We start from the raw sequence: 25,425 nt of genomic DNA on the forward strand, positions 1-25,425 counted from the left end.
TACAAATTAAATTTAACGAAAGTTGGAATTATCTAAATTATTATACCAGGAATGAAAACAAAATGAGTCACTATTTACTTGCAGAAATGTACAAATACTATACTAATTAATTTTCCATAATACGCTTATGTTGGTTTTCTTTTAAAAAGTCCAGCTGTATGATAGTGAAATTTTCTCAGTATCTAAAAAATAGCCAAATCTTTATAACGGTACAATCAACGAACTGTACAATAGTGAAGACACTCCTCGCTTTGTACGTGTCTTAACCTCGTTAAAAATATACATTCTTTCATGTTGCACTGTATCGGCTTTATCTCTATCTGGACACTAGACGCTTCCATTTTCATGCAAAGAAAAACGTCAATTCTTTTCTCATTAATTAAAAGAACAAAAAAAACAATTAGTCTCTTTTGAATGTTCAGGCAGACTTATTCAGCCTTGAAGTACTTCTTGATTTTGGTAAAATCACTAATAAGTAAATAAGGTTTAAGAAATAACAAATTCAAGATACTACTAATGCACTCCAAATTAAGATTAATAGGCAATGGTAATGATGAACTATTTTTAAGGAGATATGTCGTAAATGTTACAAAATGACTAAGTATACGAAAAACAGGAGTAAAACAGGAAAAAAAAAACCAGAAATATGTCAGATTAACTCTTACAAAACCAGAAACAGAACAAATCATCTCTACAGAAGAGACATCTGTACAGGTCATTAGTTTGTTTGTTTTTCTTTAACAGAAGAGAAACATGCGCCCCGAAAACAGAACACAAAACTAATAACAGTAACAGTGCCCATGCTTAGTTTAAGCTAAAAAATGTAAATTTGAAAGGCTTTATAATGAAATTAACGTCTCCCAATATTAATAGATCCAGTAAAAGCAAAAAACGTTGGATTAACAGCACGTGCATGAATCAAATAAAGCACTAGAGAATTACAACAGCATTATACACACATATATATATATATATATATATATATATATATATATATATATATATATATATATAATTTCTTAGACCACATTGGCCAGACATAACATAAGAAAACGAGCAAAATTAGATTTTTTTTTTAATATTTATTTTTCCAGTAAAAGCAAAAAAACATTGGATTTACAGCACGTGAATGTATCAAATAAAGCACTAACACATACTCTCGTCCTTCCTTCGTCACCTACGCTACAAATGACGGTAAACGTTCTGTTACATAGACTTAAGATTTCATGATATTCTTGAAGAACACGGGACCAACAGTATTCTTGTAGGTCCTTGAATAACACGGGACCTTGAAGAACCGTGCTTTTGAAGAACACTTGACCACGGGACCTAAGTATTCTTTGAGATTTTTCATTGGCCATTATACAATTTGTTAACAGTTCATACGTAATGATTCCAGAAACCACACTAAATTAAAAGGCCAAAGTTTTGGGAAACTTGGTGAGACATGGTGATCTGTGTATCAAAGTCCATGGTGAACATCTTTTTAAGCACCTTTGTATGTTCAATGTATTTTTATTGGTGCTATCGTATATTTACGATTTCTCAATAAAAATCATAGTACCTTAATTTCGCAAAATTATCTGCATTTCCGTGTTCACACTGGGCCTCTTTTATCTTGACCACTCTGTACCAATAGTGCATTTTCTGATGCCAAATAGTAAGTTTTTACCAGTGTATATACTGGGACAGGAATCTTTTGTTTATTTAGAGTATAATTCTTCCAATTTATAATTTTTCCAGTCATAGAAACGAATTATCCAATTTTCATGAGAAACCGAAATGAAACGAGCATTCTCCCGCAAGACTTTATTTCACTTAAAAGAAAATTTTTTTTAATCTAAAACATTGATATTAAAAAGATAGACCTATCAAACAGGCGTACACAGCTAGTAAAATGAATAAACCCTCTCAAGCAAAATCCCTCCACTTTATCTTAAGATCATAAATGGGAATATCTTAATGCTAGCAAAAAAGATCATTAAACTTACGATGTTTCTTTTCCAGGCTTTTCAGAGATCGGTCAAGAGCATTCTTTGCTTTTTCTGGCTGATTCGATTTCATGAAAAACAAAAAGGCGCTCATCCACACAGTTTTGTCAGTTTTGAACTTCTTCATCATTGTGCTGTACATCTCTTCAGCTTGCTGAAAACAAAACATATTTAGTAGGCTAATAATAAATGGGTTAATAATAAGAGACATGGGAGAGAGAGAGAGAGAAGAAAAACGGAAGAAAAAACCTCAGAACAATAAGGAAGTAAAATGTAAATCCTGTTTTAAATGCTTTCTACACGGACGTAATGTGGCAAGTCCCAATGTTAAATAAGACCAATATTAGCGGACTGTTTGACCTGCCCACTAGCCCCACCTATCCCAGAACCGACGCCAGGAGCAGTTAGAAGTACAATATCGGCCGAAAATACAAGTGAAAGGACCAGCATTCTTTTATATCCCAATTAATCTCCGTTTGAATAGCTGCCGAGATCCATTTTAGATAATAAGATAAGATATTTATTTCAAAAAATGGCTATCACAAGCCCCGAAGGGCCGAATTCGCATTTCGGGGTCATATAATAAAAAAAGACATAACTAGCACAACAACTAAAAAACTGGCTAAACAATGCCAAAAACAACAATATACGAAAGGCAAAGCCATTAATTAGTCTAAAAAAAAGTTTCAAATTTAATAAGGTTAAAAAGGCAAAAATTAAAACAAAACCAAAAAAAAAAAAAAAAAAAAAAATTGAGATAAAAATAATGTTAAAAAGGTTTAAAAGAGATTCTATAAAAAGGGGAGGGAACGGAAGAGCCAAACAGACACCAGCATGGTTATCACCAGTAAAAAAAAAAAAAAAAAAAAAAAAAAAAAATACTGGTTAATTTGATCAGTAATGAAGGGGACAAAGATTTTTTCATATCTGGAGGTTAAACAACGGATGGGGGACAAGATAGGGATGGGTTCAGATACAGTAAGTGGCAGGCGGTGTCTGGATGGGGAGTGTCTTTTGGGGAAAATATTTTCCGTGCGAGGGTTTATTATTGCATTTTTTGCAAAACGGAGGCACAGCGTTCCTCTCCTGTGCTCAAGAGTTTCCAGCTTGGCCTTTTTTAGAAGGAGTGAATATAGTACCAAAGTTTCTTTAAAAATTATTCTTAGGGCTCTTTTTTGAATAGATTCAATTTTATCTGATTCATCACGGGATATGCCAGGATGCCAAACTGGACAAGCATATTCAAGACCCGGGCGGACAAAGGAAGTATAAATCCTTAAAGAATGGGATGGGGGTATGTTAAATTTATTCAAGAGCTTAAGGAGAGACATGGACGCATTAGCTCTACGGACTATATCTTTCACGTGGATATCCCACTTTCAATTAGAGGAAATTGTAACCCCAAGTAATTTAAAGGAAGACACAGAAATATCTGGGGGTATAGGGTCAAGGAAGGCTGGAATAGATTTCAAGAAATTTATCGTAATTACATTTGATTTAGTGGAATTTACTTTCATATTTAGGTTCTTAGCTTCATTGAAATGTGGGATAGAATTTCAAGGGGGTCACTTTTAATATTCCTGTGACATACTTCGAGGATCGTCAAGTCATCCACCTATTTCCACCTAAGGGGGAAGTCCTTACCAATATCATTAATCATGACTAGAAATAAAAGTTATCCCAATAAGGTTCCTTGAGGAATTCCACAATATATAGGGAGGGGGTTAGAGAAAATATTTTTGTATTTAACAACTTGGGATCTATTTGAAAGAAACGATATAACAATATTTACTAACAGAGGATGACGTTTAAAGTTAACCAGGAGTGAACGAATTAGGGTGGTGTGGTCAACCAGGTCAAAAGCTTTTTGGAAATCAACTAAGACAAGGTTCAGCCAGACATTTGGTTTATCAAGGTTATTTACGATGGTATGCATTAAGTCCACAAGGTAATGGGTGGTGGAAGTTTTCTTTAAGTTACCAAACTGCCGGGTGTCAATACCCGGACAAATTTTATCCTTAAGCTAGTCAGAGAGGAAACCTTCATAAAGTTTGAAAAAAATAGAAGTCAGCGTAATAGGGCGAATGTTGGCAAAAGTCAGACTGGCGCATTTCTTGGGGACAGGTGTAATAAAACTTTGTTTCCAGCAACTTGGCAACTTAATAAATTCTGTGATGTGGTTGAAAATATTTGATAAAGGCTCAGCAATTTTGTCCGAAAAGGCTTTAATTACGTCAACTGGGATGTCCAAGGGACAAATGCTTGATTTTCTAAGCTTAAGAATTTTATTTCTAACATCAGAGGGAGAAATAAAGGGGAAGGAAGTATTGGAAGGAATAGTTGGACTTGAGCCAGTAAAAGGGGGGAGACTTTACACGGTGGAAGCAAGGTACAAGTTCAGATCGTTGGCAGTCTTATTAGGGGGTTCAGGGAGATGAAAATCAATTTCGGAAGGACTTTTTCCGCATATTTCTTTAATTTTTCTGTACCATTGATTGGTCTTGTAGGAATAAAGGTATTTGGCCCTATTATTACAATAATGAGAAGCTGTTTTTCTAAATTTTTTCTTTAGAAACCTCCTTAGACTAATAGCCTAAGTAATGCAACCTGCTTTGAAAGAATGGATTTTTTTTCTTATAAGTTTTTTAAAAACTTTTAATTTTCCCACCACCATAGCTTCATTTTAAGAAATAATAAAGCTCGATTTCCTCCTAGCATTGATATGTCTGGAACGATACCTAAGAGATTGTTCGACTTCATACCTACATCAAACAATCTTCTAGACAGTAATTTCCTGAAGCCAAGGTAAACTTCACAAATTTCGTATAGGACATCCAATATTGATTTGCGACATTACGCATACTTGAACAGCCACTCTGAGTTTATAAAACCTGAGTTAAAAAAGAATATTTACCAAGCACGCTCCAAAACACCAAACTGTGACCATCCAGTAGGAGGGTCACGTAGATCACGCATTCTATCCATCTACCATCCGGGAGGTGGAGAAAATAGACAGGAAAAAAAGAGATAAGTGCTACCCCGCTAAAAAAGGATTGTTTCATCTTGGAATTACTAGAAAAAAATTATATCTAATTCGTTTTAGTTTTAAATTATGCAATTCATGACAAAAATGACATAATGTGGTTAAAGTTTCCAATAAAGTGAATAGTTTTAGCTTTGTTGGTATTAACTTCACATTTTTAGATAGTAACATACAGGTTTACAGGTTCACATAGGTTTGTCAGCCTTTTATTTCCAACTGATTACATTTTCTAGATTTTGCAAAAATTATTCCGATTCTCGTGAGAGACCAAGCTAGTGGTTAGTAGACCAACTTTTAGAAGTTTACCAACCCGAGATACGTTATGGAATACCGTATAGAAGAATCCTTTATGATAATGGAAATAACTGTTAATCTATTTTTAAATACCTGGTCTTTGGTGCTGATTGGGAGGTGTGATCTGGATTGGTTATCTTGTTTTTATTATTTTAGAGTATTTTTGCCACCCCCCTTCAGACAACTGTTTGTTTTTCAAGGTGGCCGTTACACTAGGGTTGTCACAGTTTGGCATTTAAATATATCTTTCTCTCCGTAAATAAATGCCATTCCCTATTTAATTAGTTTTCTTTTTTTCCTGATAATACTATTTTTCATCAAGGTCAGAAAAGCAGCAGTCTGTCGGACAAGGGGCATAAACAAGAAAAAATCTTAGCGTCCATGCTTTCGCGAGTAATGAGAAATACTCATTAGGTAGGACGGCTTCAGGTACCCTTTGATATCTCTTTTTTCAGGGCTGAGAATTACAAACATTAGCCGATTATAAGGTAGATTACGATAATTAAATTGCAATTGAGAATAAGCTCTTTTTAATGTTACTTATTATAAATTATAAGCTCAGTAGCACCACTCTCTGCGGATTTGTAATAAATCCAGTCGAGAGATATTTAGGGGCCAGGCAAATAGAATAATATATAATAGAATTAGCTATACGTAATCAAGCAACTGAGGGAGGGCGGGCTTTCAAACTTAAGGTTTTTTTAAGATATATATTAAAATATTTCGTTCTCTTTTGTCAAAAATTGGTACTGCATAATCCATCAAATATAAAACAAGAAAAAGCCATCAACACAAATAGATATATCTTGCATTTTTGGCAAAGGGTTGGTCTTAACGAACGGCTCTTTAAACGTAAGAATCTTACATCAACGCCACAATGTATGTAAAACAGAGGCAAAAAGGAGTTAGAGCATTAAAGATGTCTTTTATTTGTTTCTTATATTGTTCTCCCAATACAAGTAAAAAATAGAAATTTTACAACAAGCAAAAAATGTACACAAGAATGCCTAGAGTAACGAGTCGACGTCTTGGCAAATTTACCATGTGTCTTCAATCTAATGTAAAGAAAAAGTAAAATGAAATAAGAAATAAAACAAAAAGTCTCTCGATGTGTTGCATAAAAAAATGTTTTTATATTATTCGAATGTAAAGCGAAATTAAAAAAAAATCGCACAAAAACACATATTGCACCTTTTCACCGAAGTTTGTCTTCTATCTTCGGCCTAATGAAAAGATAAAAGTAAAAAAGGAGAAAATTAATAACTCTAACAAAGAGTTAAAAACGTGATGGATATAAATAATTTGCTTTTAGTTTATATAGACTGCATGCGATATAATATGGCATGGACATCCGTGCCGTTGAAAAATCCCTTTGAAGATTAGTTAAGCCAAAAAATGATCAAGTGGGACCATTTTTACTATTAGCAAAGAAAAACAAAACTCGAATCTGCGACATCTTATTGAAAACTATCTTTTCAAAGAATAAGCATGGCGATAATGCTAGACTATAGCAATAGAGGTAGATGAGCTAAATTATTAATAATAGTTAGTTGGTAAATCACTTGGGTAAAAATGTTGCTGACAGCTTTCCTAACTCCATCTGTTTTAGTCGCATTAACCACATGACTAACCACATAAGGTGCTAGTAATGTTAGCACCTTTTAGTATAATTAGTTCTGTATATTTTGTCTTTTTTTATCAATCTATATGAGTAAATGTTCACTTTCCTCTCATAAGCCTAAAGAAACTCAAAAAACGGAAAAACAGAAATAGATTTCCGTTTTCTTTCGCCGTTTCAGTTTTCACCAAAGATTGAAACGCTACCGATCCTTACTCCCTTGTCAGTTAATTTCGCTAAACTATCTGCATCAAGCTACTCCATATGAAAATTGCCAAAAGCTTTTTTTACTTTGTCATTGAAAAGCATCTACTGAGAACTATTAGCTGTTCATTTTTATAGATGTTAAGTTTCGCCAGAATAGTTTTACCGGATTAAACTGCGAGATATCTTGCGTAAAGACGGTTTATTAAGCAAATCGACTTTAAGGAATAGTTCAACCAAAATCCTTCTTTCACTGCTGAAAAAATTACTACAAATTAGCATAAGAAAATGATGTTGGCCTTTCCGTTTATAGTAAGAAAAACAAAAAAAATTGCATCTAAAAATTAACTCGAGCCGACGAGGACGTAGCCGTCAGAGCATTCGATAAAGTTTTTAAAGACAATTTATTGCATCCCATAAGAAAATTTTCATGCATTCACATCCTTCATTGTTGTGTGTGAAGCTCCGCGATTGTTTAAGCAACAATGAGCCTAATTTGTTTTTGGTAGTGTTTCTTCATTTACAAGCTAAACGCAAAATTCAGCAGAGTTCCGACTTGACAAGTGAATTTGTTAATTTACCTCTATTTTGCCACTTGTGGCGAGCATGAGGGATGTTTGTTGGTAAACCTTAAGACTATCATTGAACGCCACAGCTTCAGCAAAAACCTCTTTCACACTTTCCGGAGTTCCATACATATTCTCTAAATTCAATAGCGCCATCCAAACATTTAATTTCTCGTTTTCTTCCCTAAAATTAATGAATTTCAGCGCTCTTCTTGCAACGGCACGAGCTTTTTCTATTTCCGTTTGTTCTAAGTGATATGCCATATATTTAATCCAAATGATGGAGCTATTTGGGGAGGAGATAAGAAGACGGTCAAAATCATCAGTAGATTGTGGTAGCCTATCCGGATTCATTAGTGTTTTCTCAATTTCGCTGATCTGTCTTTCTTCTTCTTTAGCTGCTTGGAGTCCGTCTGTTTTCTTTTTTAACACCTTAAAAGAATTTATTAGTTATTCTGATTAACTTACTATTACAAGCAAATAGTTTTAACAGAATAGAAGAATCACTCAAAGAAATTTAATCTACAAAGATCATTAAAAAAATGATGCTAAGCTTTTGAATTAGTTTATATGTAAGAAAAGCTTATACATTTACTGCATTGGTTGAGGTAGCGCCAGATCTATCCACATATATATGCAGAGGGTAATCCAGGAATTTGGTGGAGGGGTGGCTAGACCACAAAAAACTCTATGAGTAGAGGTTGCAAAACACAAGATTGATAATTCCCTCACCACAAATCTATAGCCTAAGGGTTTGAGTTTTATTAATGTATTGAAGTTAAAAAAAGAGCTTGGAAATAATAATTCGGATTTTTTATAATGAATGTGAATGATAAGTTACTTGTAGTCAGGCTAAGAAGAAAAGGAATTATTATCATACGCCAAAAAAGCCCTGAGTTACGAAGAGTTTTCTAGTTTCGTTAGCCAAGACACGTGTATTATATATATAAAAAAAAAACAGTGTTAAGTAATGTTGTTAGTGATATGAATATTTATAGAGCATATAATTATAAGTGGAATACTGTACTACGTACAGCTAAGTTAGAGTTCCTGGATGACCGTTTTAGAAAAGCAGAAGGTAGCCTTAGTTTTAGAAAGTTATAAATATGTGATTAACCAAAATTAGCCGAATAATTCTGATGATGTTTTTAATTTTTCTGATGATAAAAATACTTATCAAACAGTTGAACGCATGTGTGACCATTTTTCTAGTATAGGAGGCAGGTTAGCGTCGTCTGTTGCACAGCATACTAGTGATGGATATTTTACTCAATTTTTCTTGACAGTAGTAATGTATCAATGTATTTGCGATCGGTTACTAAACAAGAATTGAATGATATGGTAAAGAGTATGCGAAATAGTGCTGCAGGGTCTGATTTTATGTCAGTGAAAGCATTTAAGGGAATTTTCCCTGTACTATCACACCAGATTTTGTGCCTGATTAATGAATCCGATAAAAATGGTATATATCCCAAGTGTCCTAAAGGTGCTAGGATAATCCCTTCACTTAAAAGAGGAGATAAGAACAATGTGTATAACGCGCTTATTAGATTAATCCTGTCTCGTTTCAATTTTTGATAGTATATATAACAATAATCGGATTAATTATTATTCAAATGGTTATGTATTTATAAATTTATTCTTGAAAACGGATCCATATTTTTTTTTTTTTTTTTGAAAATTGGCACCGTGGGATTTTATTTTAGTTTGAGAAAATTTGTTTAGTGGTCATATCGTTTTTGGTATCTATGACGCATGCAAAACTACACAAGATGACAAAAGATTCTGAACAGCTAAATAAAAAGGCATGGAACAAGAAGCAGCAAAAATCACCTTGAATTGCAGAGGAAAACGTTACACAACGAATTTTGCTGTTAGAAGACAAGACAAATTACAATGGAATGAAGGAACGTGTTAGTTGAACGTGAGCGAATCTGTGAAGGATAAACACGAAGAAAGAATAAAATTAACGCCAGAATTAATTAATTCATTTATTACTGATTTTTCACCCTAGAATGAAGAAGTACCATTTTAGCGTCTGCAAAGATACGCAAGGAGAAAACGAATTCACGCCTGAATTTTTTAACCGCCCTGAAATGGAATGAAGTTATTTTGGCGCTTGTGAAGGACAAACAGGGAATAGAAATTGAATTTACGCCAGAAAAGAAAAATCATGTGAGTGACGTCAAATTTATATATAGCTTTGACACATACAACATTAAATAAGATGGCACAATATCCATCCCGTTTTTGATCCAATTAGACGGATATCTGACATATACCAAACAGGATGAAATATCCACCTAGTCAGAGAATAGACTAAAAAAAAAAATCAATTGAAGGTAAAGAGCAGCATTAAAACTTAAAAGCAAATCAAAATTATTACGTATATTATCATCATTCTTCGGTCCCCCTATATACACTAAAAGTTGAAAAAAAAATCAATTAGTAATTGTAACTGCTTTATTTACTGATTACCTTTTAATAGATAAAATTTTATTGTGTAAAACAAACACGAATAAATAAACCGTCTCTTACTCAAGGTTTTGGAGAACAAACTTTTTATCATACTAATCTTGCGTTATAGTAACTGTTCTAGAAAAACCGAGAAAAAAAAATCCAACCTTAAGCGCAAAGAGCGAGAGGATTAAGGGGCAGTTACTTAATGGCGCTATCTATCGATGCACCAAATATGCAATATTCCATTTTAAAGATTACTTTAAAATTAAGCATGTACATAACAGTATTTGCCTACATAATTGCCTTAATTATCAGCAATATTTTTTCAAAAATATTTCTGCGCAAGAAAAAAAAAAAATTAAACAAGATATTCACTGAAAAAAAAAAATTCTTTCAGAAAAGTATTAGCAATTGTCAAAATTTAGGTAATACGATTTTAGCAGAATTTTGCCTCAAAATGACATTAAACAAGTCTGTTAGAATTTTTTTTTTTTTTGTCACAGGTGTATCATGGTAAGTTATTATTTATATTTTTCTTATATAATTTGTAATTCGATTCATGGTATTTGCGATATGCAGATTGAAAAGATATAACGAAAAGAAACAAAAGAGAGTGCAATACAGACTAAGGGATAAAAATTCAAAAAGTAAGAGAGGGAAAGATTGTCCATATTCATTAAAATAAATTTTGTTTCTATATTGAAATATTTAGAAAAGTTTTTAGATGAACGTATTGGAACGTTATAATAGCTATTTTGTTTGTGGCAGGTGGTCAAAAAGACAATAGAAACATATGGCCGTTTTTAAGAAACTACGAATACGTGATTCATAATGTAATGAATAAACGTGATGGCAATAAATCAAAGCACTTTAAATATGCTAGTGGGTAACGTAATATCTTAACTAAAACAAAAACAACTTCGCATTTTGTATACACCCAAAGCGAGGGGGGCTATGCACAGAGGCTTAGGTCCCAAAGTCAAGTCTATACTGTCTTTCTCTTTCCTAGGGGTAAGAGGATACCAACCCCTACCCCCTCCCCGACTGCAAGCACCTATGAGGTCAGGGGTGAAAGCCATCTTTTATCTGAAGCTCCTCTCGTGGACAGTTCCAAGATGTGGACCTAAGAAAACATTTTCTGAGGCTTTAGGTACGCCTTCCCTATAAAGACATTAAAAGACCTCCGGCCTAGTAGATAGTGTACAGCACTACTCTATAATCGCTACTTTTACTTGATAAACATCAATAATAACGGATATAACATCCATAATAACGGAGAATTTTCTTTTTGACTATATAGTAGCGTGTATGCCAATAGCGATCTATATCACGAAATGCCAAGCTACCCTCTAGAACTAGAAGGCTACGTCAGTAGCTTTTCGACAGTTTTAAGCCAAATGGCTATCTCAGAAATTTTGGTCAAAAACGTTTCCACCCTATTCAGGGAAAAAACTGTTGTAGTGGGGACAAGATAGACAAAATGGTACTTTGACATTTCAAGTGGGAAAATTGTGATGTGACCTTTCGTTGCTTCAAAGAGCACTACAAATTTAACTTCCCGTTCGAAGGAGCCCTTTATCAATCAATCAATCATTTATTACCCACAACTACAAGACAACAAGTAGTACAAGTGGAGTATAAACATAATAACAAAAAAGAAAAACAAAAAAGAACTCAACAAACACTAGCAATTAAATTAAACTAAGAAAAGAACTGTAAAAGACCGTGGTCAGGGCCAATATTACAAAATGCATCTGCAGAAAGCTTTTTGTGTAGGTCACCGAGCTTTTGAGTTACATCCGTAAACTAGAAATTTTTAACTAGATACCGATTTCTAGTCCATGGCGGCAGAGAAAGAAGAAATTTGCAAAATTTGAAATATGTAACTTTAATCTTTTTTAAATCCTTTAGCTTAAGAACAGAATGAACACCCGAAAAATAAAGCACAGAATGATCAGAAAAAGTCTAAAATAATCGCCCAAGAGCTCTTCCGTTATATTTTCCACGGTTTACTACAATTTTTGAATAACTGAACTGAATTTTTCTTACCGAATCAGCAACAATCTGTTTACGAAACAGAGCTAGAGAATTAGAAACAGTAATACCAAGCCACCGAAAGGAAGAGACAGAAAGTACAGAAAATTAATTACATACCAGAGGAGAAGACGAAGACAGATTACAAGATAAGAATTCACACTTGTCAAGACTGAGAAACTAAGGAAACCATCGCAGAAAGAGCAGACTTAGTACGACTAATCAACAGAATGTCATCAGCATAGGCAATGCAAGAATATCAGTAGAACCAGAAAAATAAGTGCCTGAGATCTTTTCCAGAACAGTAGAAATACAAATTTTGAAAAGGGCTGGTGATAAAACACCTCCCTGCCTAACACCACGAAGCACTTTAATAGTTGTTTCTGGAGAAGATTTCAGGCGGAGGGAAGAATTAGAACACCAAACCCGTAGAAGGTAAATAACCGATAAATTAGCACCAGAAAAAGCCAAAGAAAAGAATAGCTGGTTATGAACAACAGAATCGAAAGCCTTTGAGAGATCAAGTGTACAGAGATATACGCCTTTACCCTTAGAAGAATTAGAAAGTAGAATAGAAGTAAGGACATGATGAGCATGTTGGCACCCCACTCCTGATCTGAAACCAAGTTGATTTTCGCCAAAGAAAGAAATATTTTGAGTTAGATTAGGTAAAAGAATATACTCGAAGACCTTGCTAATATTGCAAGAAACAGATACTGGACGGTAAGAAGAGCAATCTATTGGCGGTTTACTTCTTTTTTAAATTGAAGTCACGCTGCCACACAAAAAGCTTTCCGGGACGACAGAAGATGCCAAGTACATTTGAAACAAAAGCGCAAGATGTGACACAAGTTCGGCACATTGGGGAGTTGGATGCATTTTAGAGATTCCATCAGCATCAATAGATTTCGACTTAAGATTATTCAAAGCATTCAAAACTTCACAACGCGATATAGGCAAAAAAAAGCGCTGACTTAGAAATCTTGGGACAATTTTAACAAACGCTTCACCAAATTTTCTATGGACAGAATAATTCAAAACGGAGAAAATCTTCGAATAATATGCATGCCAAGAACTTGGTGGAATAGCATTACTGCTTACATCAGAATCGTCTGTTTTACTTGAATTAATTATTTAATTATTTTCCTCCTATCTTTAGGCGAAGATGGAAAATCAAGCCCTCGGTATCGGACACTTTTTAGATGCTTCTTAAATTCTAATTTAGTTTTCGGTTTAATAAGAAAAACATTACCAGACCTAGGTCGACCACAATTTGTCCAAACTTGTAGCCAAAATTTAGCTTTATTTTTACAGGCCTTAAGGTTAGGGTCGAGTGACCAAAGAGACTTTTGAGTATTCTTTCGGATTCGTTTTACTGGGACAGAAATTTTTTCAGCTTCTTTCGTAGCAGAGAGGATAGAATGATGATATCGGTCTATTTCATATTCAGCTTAAATAAAATTCTGACTACACTGCAAAAGCTGATACGGAACATAAATCGTACTTAGAAGTGAAGCCAATGTTATAAGATAAACAGAAAAATTCGCATCATTCCAATCAGGCTTATAAAACCATTTAGAACGTACACCACGACTCTTAGACATACTCCCAGAACAAACAACAGACTTTGATGAACAAAAAGACAGCGGAAGGTGACCAAGATCATTCTCGTCAAAATGAACCGTAACTGGCGAGCAGACAATAGCTGCAGAACAAATAACGTGATCAATGTCTGATTTACTACCTGAATGGTGAATATACGTATAATCATGGGACTTCCGAACAATTTTATAAGCCGGGAGAGAATCAAAAAGCTGACCATTCCTTACATTATTAGCAACCAGATCGGAATTAAAATCACCAGGAATAACAAAATGAAACCCGTTATCCGATATCTTTTGAATTAAAGTTTTAAGACCATTACAAGCACAAGAGATATTCTGAAGTGAACGAATGGAAGGATCATTATATGGCAGATACACATTAATTAATATAATATTACCAAGACGCACCGCAAGAAAAGTGTCATCTGATTGGAAAAGCACAGGACTCGCAACAGAAATATTTTTCTTAAAAACACATGCTAAGCCGCCAGAAGGGCGGCCACGCGTAATTTTAGCTGGACGCACAGAAACAACGTGATCACTGCTTCGTCTCAGAAAATTTTCGCTAAAGGCGGTCAGTAAATGTTCTTGGAGACAATTAACGTCGTAATTAAAATACAGATAATCAATAAAAAAGTCCTTGCCTCTCGTTCCAATATTATTAAATGAGACTATACTTATGTCCGGATCCATTTCTGAGAATAGACCTTATCAGTGATCTTCTTAATCACAGGGCACTGTAGGCTGTTAGAAGGGTGAGATCACCCACAGTTGGGACATTTCGGAGATGCCGTACAACAATCACTGTTCGTAGATAAATGGGGTCTAGCACAACGAGCGCACTTAGGAGTGCTACTAGTACACGCACTTTCCAAATGCCCAGGGGAACGACACTTGAAGCAACACTTTGGCAATTGCTTGAACTCATAAACACGGAAGTTTTCATAACCAATCTTCACACCGTTTCGCAGAAATGATCCTTTAGTAATCGCGTCTGCAAATTCAAGCTTAACCGATTTGCTTGTTCCAAATCGACTAGACCCGATTATACCAAACTGGTTCCGTAGCATTTCAAGGTCAAAATCAGACGAGACTTCTCGAATAACACCAGTGTATTTTTTAGATAAAGCTTTCACACTAGAACCAAGTAGAGCTTCGTTTGCTGATTTGCAAAAATCCTCAGCTGCAGATTTCTCAATATTCACCGTCCACCGCTTTTTAGTCGCTCGCACTCTGGACACCAGCTGATGACCAGCAATTGAGTCTATTACTGATTTTCACTTTAGCGGGCCACCATGCTCAGGCGGGGGATCAGAGATCAAAATTGTAGTATGCGTATCACACGCAGCAGGTTGGCTAATCACAGCGTATTTGAGGAAAGTTCAGATTGTCCGTATCAATCTTGGCAGAAACTAGCGAAATCGCTTGCTCAAGGCTCGTAAGCTTGCCTGTGACGTGTGTAAACGCTGTAGCAGAGATAACAGGGACTTCTGTTGGCCTTTTGATGACAAAACAAGGGAGCTGTTTTCCATCGGCATCACATTTCTTCATAAAGTCTATAATATCTTGCAGGTGACGGAGAATTGCATTAGTGTCCCTTCTGACAGGGGGATCATTTTCACTCACAAAACTCCATAGCTGCTTTCTCTGACCTAACAGTTTCCAAATCTTTAAAAAAGTCCACTCCTTTCCGTAAAATAACGGCTTCATCAACACCACTTAAATTTTCAAAAACAAAGTTCAACAGCGGTGAATACAAAAGCTCGAAAACGCTCATCTCATTATAAATTCACTTCAAAAATAATTTAAACCAACACACGCGAAGTACACGTGATGGTCAGGCGACGAGCGCTGAATAATAGTAAATTAAGTTCATTAAAGATAAACTTGCCACACAGGTTTGTTTATAATCCAGGACAGAGCTATTTTTTTCGTCTGCCTTGATATAATCCTTTGCAATAGGTTTGAATCCAAAACAGGTCTTTTCACCATGAACTCTGAATGAACACTGACTTTACTACCTATGAACACCGGTTTGATACGATTGCCCCTGATAAAAACAAAAAGAAACAAAGAAAAACACTGCAAATAAATTTCCACATCATAGCAAAATTGAAAACAAAACAAAGATGAATTGCAATCTTTCGGTCACTTCTTCTAGATTGTTTCTTCCAAAATCCAGCTGAGGCTATAAGATTTTCCTTATTCATTTCTTTAGGATATTACATGTAGTGATTATTGCATTTTTCAGTTTTTTTTATATTTATTTTTATTTTAAGCTCTTTACCAATATTAAATTACTCATTGCAATGCCACTGAATACAGAATTTAACTCAATTGATCAAACACATCGGACTTTCAAGTTTTTTTTCTATCATCGAAAAGAGGTCAATCGAGAAGATTTAGGATACATTGACTCTGTGGTAAAACAAAAAAAGAGTCAGTCAGAAAAGTCGAGGAAATTTCGAACCTTCAAAAATATTTCGGATATTGGTTATATTAGACAGTTAGTGAAAAAACGCTATAAAAAACAAAAGCTCTTTCTAATAGTCTCGCCAAGAAAGATATAAACATACAGTACCTTTTTTGACTTTTTTTCGCTTTCGGATTATAGGTCAGAATCAGATTCTTCCTTTGAAACAGTTTGTATCGGTAAGGTTTTCACATCCCAGGAAAAGTCTCCAATGTTAATACAAGGTGCTTCAACAGTCTCAATAGTAAAATCGTCGTCCACCATTACTTTTTTTCTTTCTTCGCTAATAATTTTTCCGAGTCTTTTCTTCTTTGAGATTGAGTCACACTAGATGATTCGGAAACTTTGCGCTTTCTTTTTGGCTCTGCGTCATCTAAGCCAGTGTCAGTAACCGTTGCTTCAACTTTCTCAGCACTCATACCATCGTCCAACGTTATTGTTTTTTGTTTCTTTGCCAATATTTTTTCAGAAACTATTCTTTCTCTTTGAAATTTAGTCACATCTGACGATTCAGAAACTTTACGTTTTCTTTTTGGTTCTATTTTATCGACTCCGTCGTTCACAAATTTACCATCAGAAGTTCGCTGCTTTATTGGCTTGCGAAGAGAGAATTCCTCAAATCGTTTAGGCCATAACGTCCTAGTCACAAGTTTCTTTTGTTGTACTTGTTGTTGTAACAGACCAAAAGAAAACTCATCCAAATTCCTTAAAAAAAATATGTCAAATCATTAATTCAATAATATTCGCACATTTGTAAAGCTAATTTTTGATATAAAGAATTGTCATAACAGAGAAAATTCAATTATCAACGGAAAGAAAGGTACTGGTAGGACGAATTCATCGCTATTTAAATCAAGCATGTATAAGCATTCGAGGATCCAAATAATTGACTTAATGAAGCCATGTCTCTGTTACCCTTCATATATTATTTTGAAGAATGAAACCGTTAGAACGAAAGGAAAAATCAAGCATTTTCTTCACGAAAAAAAAAAACGTTCAGAGTTACAAGGCATCCAACAAGAATCATAGAGCAGGGACAAATCTCAACACTGTGTGTTTGCCTCTAAATACACCTTATAGTACCAAAAATATCAAAATGAAAACATCTTTTGTCCCCTGGACCCATGTTAGGTGGGTTCACATCTCAGAACAACGATTTTCTCAGACTTTTCTTTTAATCGAAATTAATGGGCGCAGACAAACTTGACAATATGTCTGAACGAAACAAACCTAGTCTTAGAGTGAAACAGATGGGGCCATTTTTCGTTCTTTCCCTTTTTTGGACTAACGACCGATATATCAAAGCAATCCCAAAGAATGCGGTAATTTAGGATATGGGGAGTTTGTATTTAAAAGAGAACTTATTTTCTTTGACAAAATTTCTCTGACAATTTTGAATAGAGGGTGAAACAAATAAAATAATACCAGAAATAAAAACGCAGAAAGTGCTTCTTATTGCCCGTTGCTTACCCATGCATAGAAGGGGTTCCCAAGCCAACTCGTTCAAAAAATATCCTCCTGTGTAGAGATAATACAATAGGCAAGTACTAAAATGGCAAAAATCTTTGCTTAACAATAAACCCAAGAAAAACCAAAAATTTAGTTACCCGACGTAATTAACAAACAATCCAAAAATGACATTTGGATACTGCTCTTACACATCCAAGAGCCAACAAAATATAAAATGAAAATTAAACAAGGAGACCCAGCTTTGCTTAACCGAAGTGAATTCTGTCCAGACAGCTTTTTTCGAATGTCGGGGAAGAAAGCTTGGACTCCTTGATTTTTGTGTGTGTGTGTGTGGGGGGGGGGGGGGGGGTAGGGTGCTATTAGTCGATAGTGCAAACAATCAGTTTCCAATCTTGTGGTACCGAGCAAAGCCACAAAGCAATATATACTCCTACATTAGCGCATAAGTCGGTGTATGCAAATAGGGTTGTGGTGAGGAGACATTCCAGTTGTAATGGGATTTACAGGCTTAAGGAATCTATAGAGAAAAAAAACTGTACTGAGGCAAGCTGAAAGCTCTTTTGCTGTTGGCAGTTTTGCTTTGACATTGAAATGGTATGGGTAAAATATGGTAATGGAGTAAAACTCACCCTTGAATTACAGCATCGTATACAAATCCAACTTTATAAAGATTTTCTTCCTTGCTTTGAAAAACATAATCATTGATGTCCCATTTTTGAGGTAAGCAAACTATTCGAGGCCCTGCACTGCCAAGGCTGCAGGCAATCGTGACATTTTCATCTTTATGTACTACAACCACAGGATGTTTTGAATCTTCGTCAAGATCCACCGTCTTATCTGTGAGTGAAAGAATTACTTATGGACGGTTTTGTCACTTCAGGAAGCATTAAACTTTTAATGACTATTTATCTTTTTGTATCTCCATCCTTTATTTACCTTGCTTCTAATAAAACCTTTTATTACATCAACTAGTCAAGGAACGCACACACAAGTGTTTAAATTGGGAGAGGAGTGGGAATTGTCAAAACAAAAGACAGCAGGCAAATTATACAAGATTTATTGGAAAATACATGCTGAATAAAATACATGAAAATAATTTCATGAAAAATGTCGGAAACGTTTTTCTGCAATAAAAAAGGAGGTATCATCCCACAACGACCTCATTCAGACTTGAATCAAATGAAGGAAGACATGAAATTAACTCATGATCCGTCAAGATCCACCGGCTTATCTGTGAATGAAAGAATCACTTATGGTCGGTTTTGTTACTTCAGAAAGCATTAAACTCTTATTACATCAACTAGTCAAGGAACGAACACACAAGTGTTTAAATTGGGAGAAGAGTGGGAATTGTCAAAACAACAGACAGCAGGCAAATTATACAGGATTTATTTGAAAACACTAAATATCATGAGATTTGGGGGGATTGTAGTGTCCCTACAAACGTACTAAGACCAGGCTATTAAATAAATAGTAAGTTTTTTGGGATTTCGACGCTAAAGATGAAGATAAAATCAAAGATAGGCATGTGCTCTCTCGCTGAATTCAATATCATGCAAAGATTGTTCATGTCTATAGTAACTATAGCCTCAGAAGGGATCCCAAAGTCATTTTTTCTCTCTTGTGATAGCCGCAATTGCAAAACGACAGATACCAGTAAAATTTGTCCTCTTCTTAAAGTGTTTTTTTTTCCTATAAATTTAGACTAGGTTCTTAAAAAGACTACTATAATGAAGAGGCACAATAGATATTACAAAAATAAAAGCTGCAATAGTAAAATAAATAATTTCAGTAAACTTATATTCGTTTTGTTTTTTTATTATATTTTCTTCATAAATTTAGTGTAGATATTTAGAAAAAAAAAAAAAAAAAAAAAAAAAAAAAAAAAAACATCCAAGGCTCCTTGGAGTGTGGCAGCAATTGTGACCCACGGGTAATAATAAATGCGATGAATACCCGAAGCAAAATCAAGCTTGAACCCTCAAAGTGCCATACAAATCGTTTCGTGAACTCTTTCGTCCCTTTTTTTGTAGGTGCATTTAATCGTTCGTAAAATATTTTTTTCGTTCACTTTAGTGACCAAAGTTGTAAAAAATAGCGTTATTTAGTTGCGGCATAGGCCAAAACTATGAAAGTTTTTTTTTATTAAATAAATCTATTCTATTAAATAAATAAAATAAATCTATTACTAAGTCATCACGTTTGCCAACGCATTATGATTATTGTGCTATTATTTGTAGGTTAAGGTGTGATTAGAGAACTTCTGAGATAAGTTCTGCGTGCACGAAGTGATTGTCAAACTCTGCGTCAGCATTGTTTTGGTTTTTATTAGTATTATTGTTGTTGTTAATGAAAATCCTTGAAACGGTTTATGGTGTAAACTTTTACTACTTAGTATACGGTGCCTTTTCAGATACAAAGGCTATCTTCTTGCCTACTTTTTATGACACTAAAGGTCTAAAATATAATAGACATCAAAATCGAAGATTATATGAAAAAAAAATCGGAACTTCTATTGCAAAAACAGGAATTTCGATAGCATCCCCCCTAAATTTGTGAGAGATGCGAATACTTTGCTTGGTTTATGGAAAAGATAATATGAAGTTCTATCCGTACTGAAAATTATTTGATTTCTAAAAAGATAAGCTTGGAAGTTATGGCATTTTACTCAGACAAAATGTAGGAAACTCGCAGAGTTAAAACTTCAAAATACAAAAAGCTACAGAAGGGATTTTACGACGGAGAGCCAATATCAGCTTCTGATCTAAGAAAATTTGGATATGTCGATTTAGTTTTGGAAACAATAATTACCTTGTCTAGCTAAGATATCAAACAAATTAGATGTGTCATGAAAACTATGGAAATTATTTCTAAGTGAAGGATGCAATTTTTTAGTTAAGAAAGTTCACGTTGGCTTGCCTACTTATCATAATATCACCCGATAAAATACAAAAGGGTATCAAATCAAAAATTATAGGAAACGACCAAAAATACAAGAAACAACAGAATTTGTGTTCCGAGGTCAACTTTTCCAGAATTATTTCCAAGAAATATAGAAGAAACACGAAATTTAGTTCTGCGGTTCTCAAAGAGATAATTTAATATTCTGACAGGAGTAAGAAACTGTTGTGAAAATTTTACTTTCTGAGCCCGGATAGTTTTGTCTTGGCACCATGTACAAAAACAGGCCAAAAAAAGTCTTTATTTTTTTCTGGAAAGCTACTGGAAATTTTCCAAACTTCACAGTTATGACAGCTAAAAAAATTCGTAAAAATTTTGACAGTGAACTTTCTCAAGGAATGTTAACACTCTGCCAAGCGATGATTGGACCATTTTAGATTTTTATAGTGATGATTATTATTTCTTTAGATATTGGCGTAACACAAACTAGTCAAGATGCCGTGTAATAGTACTAACCAACTGTCTGAAGAAGTTCACCAATGGCTTCCTTATCTGTTACGAACACCTTTTCACTTTCAGGAGACATCCATACTGTATACACTTCGATATTTGATCCCTCTCGGTAAGTTTTCTCTGGAAAAGAAAAAATAGATATACAAAAACCAAATAATATTGCACATCTCTCTTTATCTAGACAGGCGATATTTCAGTTTTATAAAACACAAAATAGTAAAAGTATTGACGATTCATGTTTACCTTCAATTCTTTTTAAAGTAAAAAAAAAATAGTTGTCCGAATAGAAGCATAATGTTTTAAGCAGTGCAGATAAAATGTTTTTTTCCAACAATTTCATAAACAAAATTGAAATGTAATAACAAACAGATGATTTTTTTTCCTATATCTCTTCATACGTTTGTTTTATTAATTATAGTTAAAATTTAGATTTTTTTAATCAAAATTCCACGCCCAAATCATTTTTTCTTTAATTTTAAATATCCAAAAACAGCAATTATTTTTCAACTGGAAAATTTGTAATTACGGTAAATTTTAAGATCCTATGCTGAGTCCCCTCCCTCACAGTAAGACCGATGTAAACTACATCCTAATAGCAGCTGAAGAACCAATTCGCACCAAGCAACAGCAAGCGAATTAGAAATTAAACCTTTAAAAATTGAAAACATGAATTTTATTGAAGAAAGTACACTTATTTACGACCCAAGAATAGACTGACCACAAAATAAAAATTAAGACCAAGGATGCAAGGGACTCTTTGAACAGAAGCATATTTGTAGGAGTGACGAGTTGATTGCAACACAAATTTTAATAGTTGTAGTTTCAATTTATAGTATTCCAAAGCCGGAATTCTGATTCCTTTCACTCTCTTCCGACAACATTGTCATTGGAGCTATCATCATCTGTCCCTTTGAGACTTAAATCAACTTACGAATAACGAAAAGTGTTTTTAAAAGGGAGAAAAGAATTGTTAAGGAGTTTTTGCTTACATTGTTTTTAAAGGAAAGTTACGTGTGAAAGCTTAGCTACTTGAAACCGTAAGCGTACGAATTATTACGTTTTGGTCTCAAAGCTTATATTAATAGCACATATTTTACGTCACGTTCAAAATTACGCAAATTAACATATTTGAATTGATATTCTTGAGGCTTATTTTTTTCTCTCCTTCTTTTTTGTATATATGGTTTTTCATGCTTCATTTATATTCTGGGGATAATACCATATATTGCAGCATGTAAAGTTTTATGACATGCTCTATATTTTCGGATGCTTTTTCGTAGTTTGTTTTTGTTTTTTCTCTTTCTCCTCCTGTCACATCACTGTTGTATTTAACGTGTTCTCAATAAATGATATTAATTAAGTAGAAGGTTAAAATGTAAGTTATGAAGATAAAGTTTCTATATTTGATTTGGATACAGATCATATTCATTTTTTATCCAAGAATCAAACAAACTGAATTTTCATAGTTTATTGTTCGACCCAGAGTGGGATTGGAAATAACGAATGCTGTTAGTTGACAATATTTTTGTGGAACAATCACTCCTCAGGATTTATTTTGAGATTTTCTAACATGTTTGTCTTCCACCGCTTCTTCTTCTTTTCTTTCTTGAAATCAACGATAATAATTAAATTTATAACTGGTCTTCTAAAAAAGCGAAAAAGAGCGATAAAAAGCAATTAAATAAACTCACCAATCGATGGTTCTTTCAAAAGAATATAAGAGGATCCATCCGAAGACTTTAATTCAACTTCGTTATCACGTGATTCCACTACCTGAACGTCAAGTCTTTTGCCAAGTTTGAATTCCTTTTGTCTTGTTAAATATTGATACAAACGTTCGTAGACAGTCATAAAGTTCTCAAAGGAATCTCTGGTATACTAAAAGAAACCCAACACATGATTGAATAATATATTTCAAAGCTTTCCTAAGCAATCCACCACGAGCAGGAGCTTATCCATTTTGGGTCGAATGATAAAAAAGAATTTATTTCTCCGCCTTTTCGTAAACAAATTGGTTTATTTAAGAGAATATAGATCAGATGCTAGGACCGAGATGTATACTTAGACCTCAATGTCAAATGCTCAAGTTTGTTCTTATATTTAGCCAGTTTTAAAGGGAATACACACACAAAAATGGAAGTTTGGTGATTTTAGCTATCTGTCAACAAAAACCTGCAGATTTTATTAGCAAGTTCAACCAATGAAATATATTCTGCGAGACGCGGCAAGCCAGAGAAATTAGAACAAAGAAACATGAGAAAACTAGCGTTGTTAACCGTTAGGCCAATAACCAATGAGGCTGCAAAAAAATGAGGCTGTAACATAAGGACTGCCACCAAACTTGACTTCCAACAACGAAAACACTGTGGCGTCATTGAATCAAAATAGTAAATTTACAAAAATATAGGAGACTAAAATCGTGTAAAATAAATAAAATAAATTAAATAAGTTTACAAAATAAATGAAAAGTAAAAATCATATAAAATATGCAGATATGTCAAGGAAAAATGATGAATAGTGTAATTTAATTGAGGAACTGAGATGCATGATCTTTGAACTACGGTCTGAAAAAATGGAAACAGACTCTATGCCTTCACCAAGTTAGTTTTTTTCTTTCTTGTCAGGGGTTGTAAATCCAGGAAGTATACTCTATGCCTTCACCATGCTAGTCTTTTTCCTGCCTTGTCAGGGATGGTTAATCCAGAGAGTAGAGACTCTTTGCCTTCACCAAGTTAGTCTTTTTTATTTGTCAGGGGTGGGGAAACACAGGGAGTAGAGACATCCAAATTTTGGCTTTAATTTTGAACGTTTTTTAGGAATCTTAACATATCTTTGATGCATCAGAATAATAAATGCATCCAAAAAAATATCAAAATTTTGGCTTTGATTTTGACACTTTTGAAACATTAACGCATTTCTGAGCCCTAAAAATAAAAGCTCATCAATAATGTATATTTTCAAATAAAATGCTTTCCACTACTTTGGTCATTATTCACTGAAAAGTCCGTTGCGAAGGATGGTTCTTATCATGACAACTATCAGACTTCACTATCTTCTATCAGAAGGGCCGTTTAGTAGAATCTCCCTCTATTTGTATTTTATTGGACGCTCAACAAATAAGTGAACAAATAAAAGAACAGATAAAAACAAAAGCCGTTTTAAGCATGCACGATTTTTGTTCAGGGGGAGGGGCACAAAAAACTTTAAAAACACATCAAAATTTGTTTAATTGAATTTTGTTTTGTTTTTAGCAGTCGAAAAAAAAGTTCCGGGGGGTTCAAACTCGGTAATTTCCTTCTAAATGCGGCCTTGGTTACAAGCATTTCTTTTGCTTTTAATCATAAGTTCGATTTCCTTTAAAGTTTCTTGTTTATTTTTACATTCATTTTCTCAGAAACAAGTTAAAAACAGATGATTTTACACTTTATATATTTATGTAATTTAAATATATTTTGACTATAACCTGTTTATAATTAGTTCTCTTTTTTCCTAACACGACTAGAAACAACGCTTGAATCGTTCAAATTTTTCAAAAGGCAGAATAACATATCTTCGTTCTGTTTACCCCCCCTCCCCTCCCTTCCCAGAAATTCTCCCAACCAAAAGTAACATCACAAAATAACTTAAAGACCCAAGTTTGCATAACAACGATGAAAAAAATAATTACCTCAATTGATGGCCTTGAAATAGGAATGGCGCTAATTCCTTCATTTTTGGGTTGACCAATTCGTGCAGAGATAGTTGCGTATCTATTTATATTCCATACACAAGGCCAACCTTGACTAACAGCTGTGACCGGCAAACTCTGTAATGATTTTCATTATTATTAAAAAAAACATGGCGCTGGAAAGACTATTGGCGATGACAAAATAATATAGTTAAGGTTTATGTTCCAATTGAAACAAGGTATTTTGCGACAAGCCTGCAGCTGTAATCTGCACCAGATGGACAAGATATTTACATAATTGGATTCATTACTCTCAGATCTGTCCTTTCACCGAGCCAGAATAATGATATTAATTATTCTTTTGCTTGGAGAAGGATCTAAACTTGCTAAAAAAAAACAGGAAAATTGTCCTTTTTTCAACAAATTTCAGACCAGATTCAACATATTTTCAACATAAAATTACACCAAATTACAAAAAAATTTGGTAGATGGATAGAGCTGAATCTAAACCGTACGAGAGCAGAAAAAAACAAAAAAAAAATTGCACAGGGGACATAAACCTTAATATTGTTGCGAGACACTGAAAT

At 34.1% G+C, this 25,425-nt stretch overlaps 1 protein-coding gene across 1 annotated transcript in view; it reads right to left on the reverse strand.

Moving 5' to 3' along the window:
• Positions 1-418: 418 nt before the first annotated feature.
• LOC148951356 (uncharacterized) overlaps positions 419-25,425 on the reverse strand; it is a 117,410-nt gene continuing 92,403 nt past the window's right edge. Inside the window, exons 13-21 of the mRNA XM_089091076.1 lie at positions 24,839-24,976; positions 22,863-23,049; positions 21,175-21,291; positions 18,387-18,594; positions 16,555-16,992; positions 15,706-15,811; positions 7,732-8,148; positions 1,992-2,145; positions 419-468 (exon numbers count right to left, since the gene is read on the reverse strand). Of these exons, the coding sequence (XP_088947202.1) occupies positions 419-468; positions 1,992-2,145; positions 7,732-8,148; positions 15,706-15,811; positions 16,555-16,992; positions 18,387-18,594; positions 21,175-21,291; positions 22,863-23,049; positions 24,839-24,976 (1,815 nt within the window). The remainder of the gene's footprint in view (positions 469-1,991; positions 2,146-7,731; positions 8,149-15,705; positions 15,812-16,554; positions 16,993-18,386; positions 18,595-21,174; positions 21,292-22,862; positions 23,050-24,838; positions 24,977-25,425) is intronic.

This window comes from Artemia sp. Qi Xiang Cuo, chromosome 6, assembly GCF_049724085.1.
Source record: "Artemia sp. Qi Xiang Cuo chromosome 6, ASM4972408v1, whole genome shotgun sequence".
NCBI lineage: Eukaryota > Metazoa > Arthropoda > Branchiopoda > Anostraca > Artemiidae > Artemia > Artemia sp. Qi Xiang Cuo.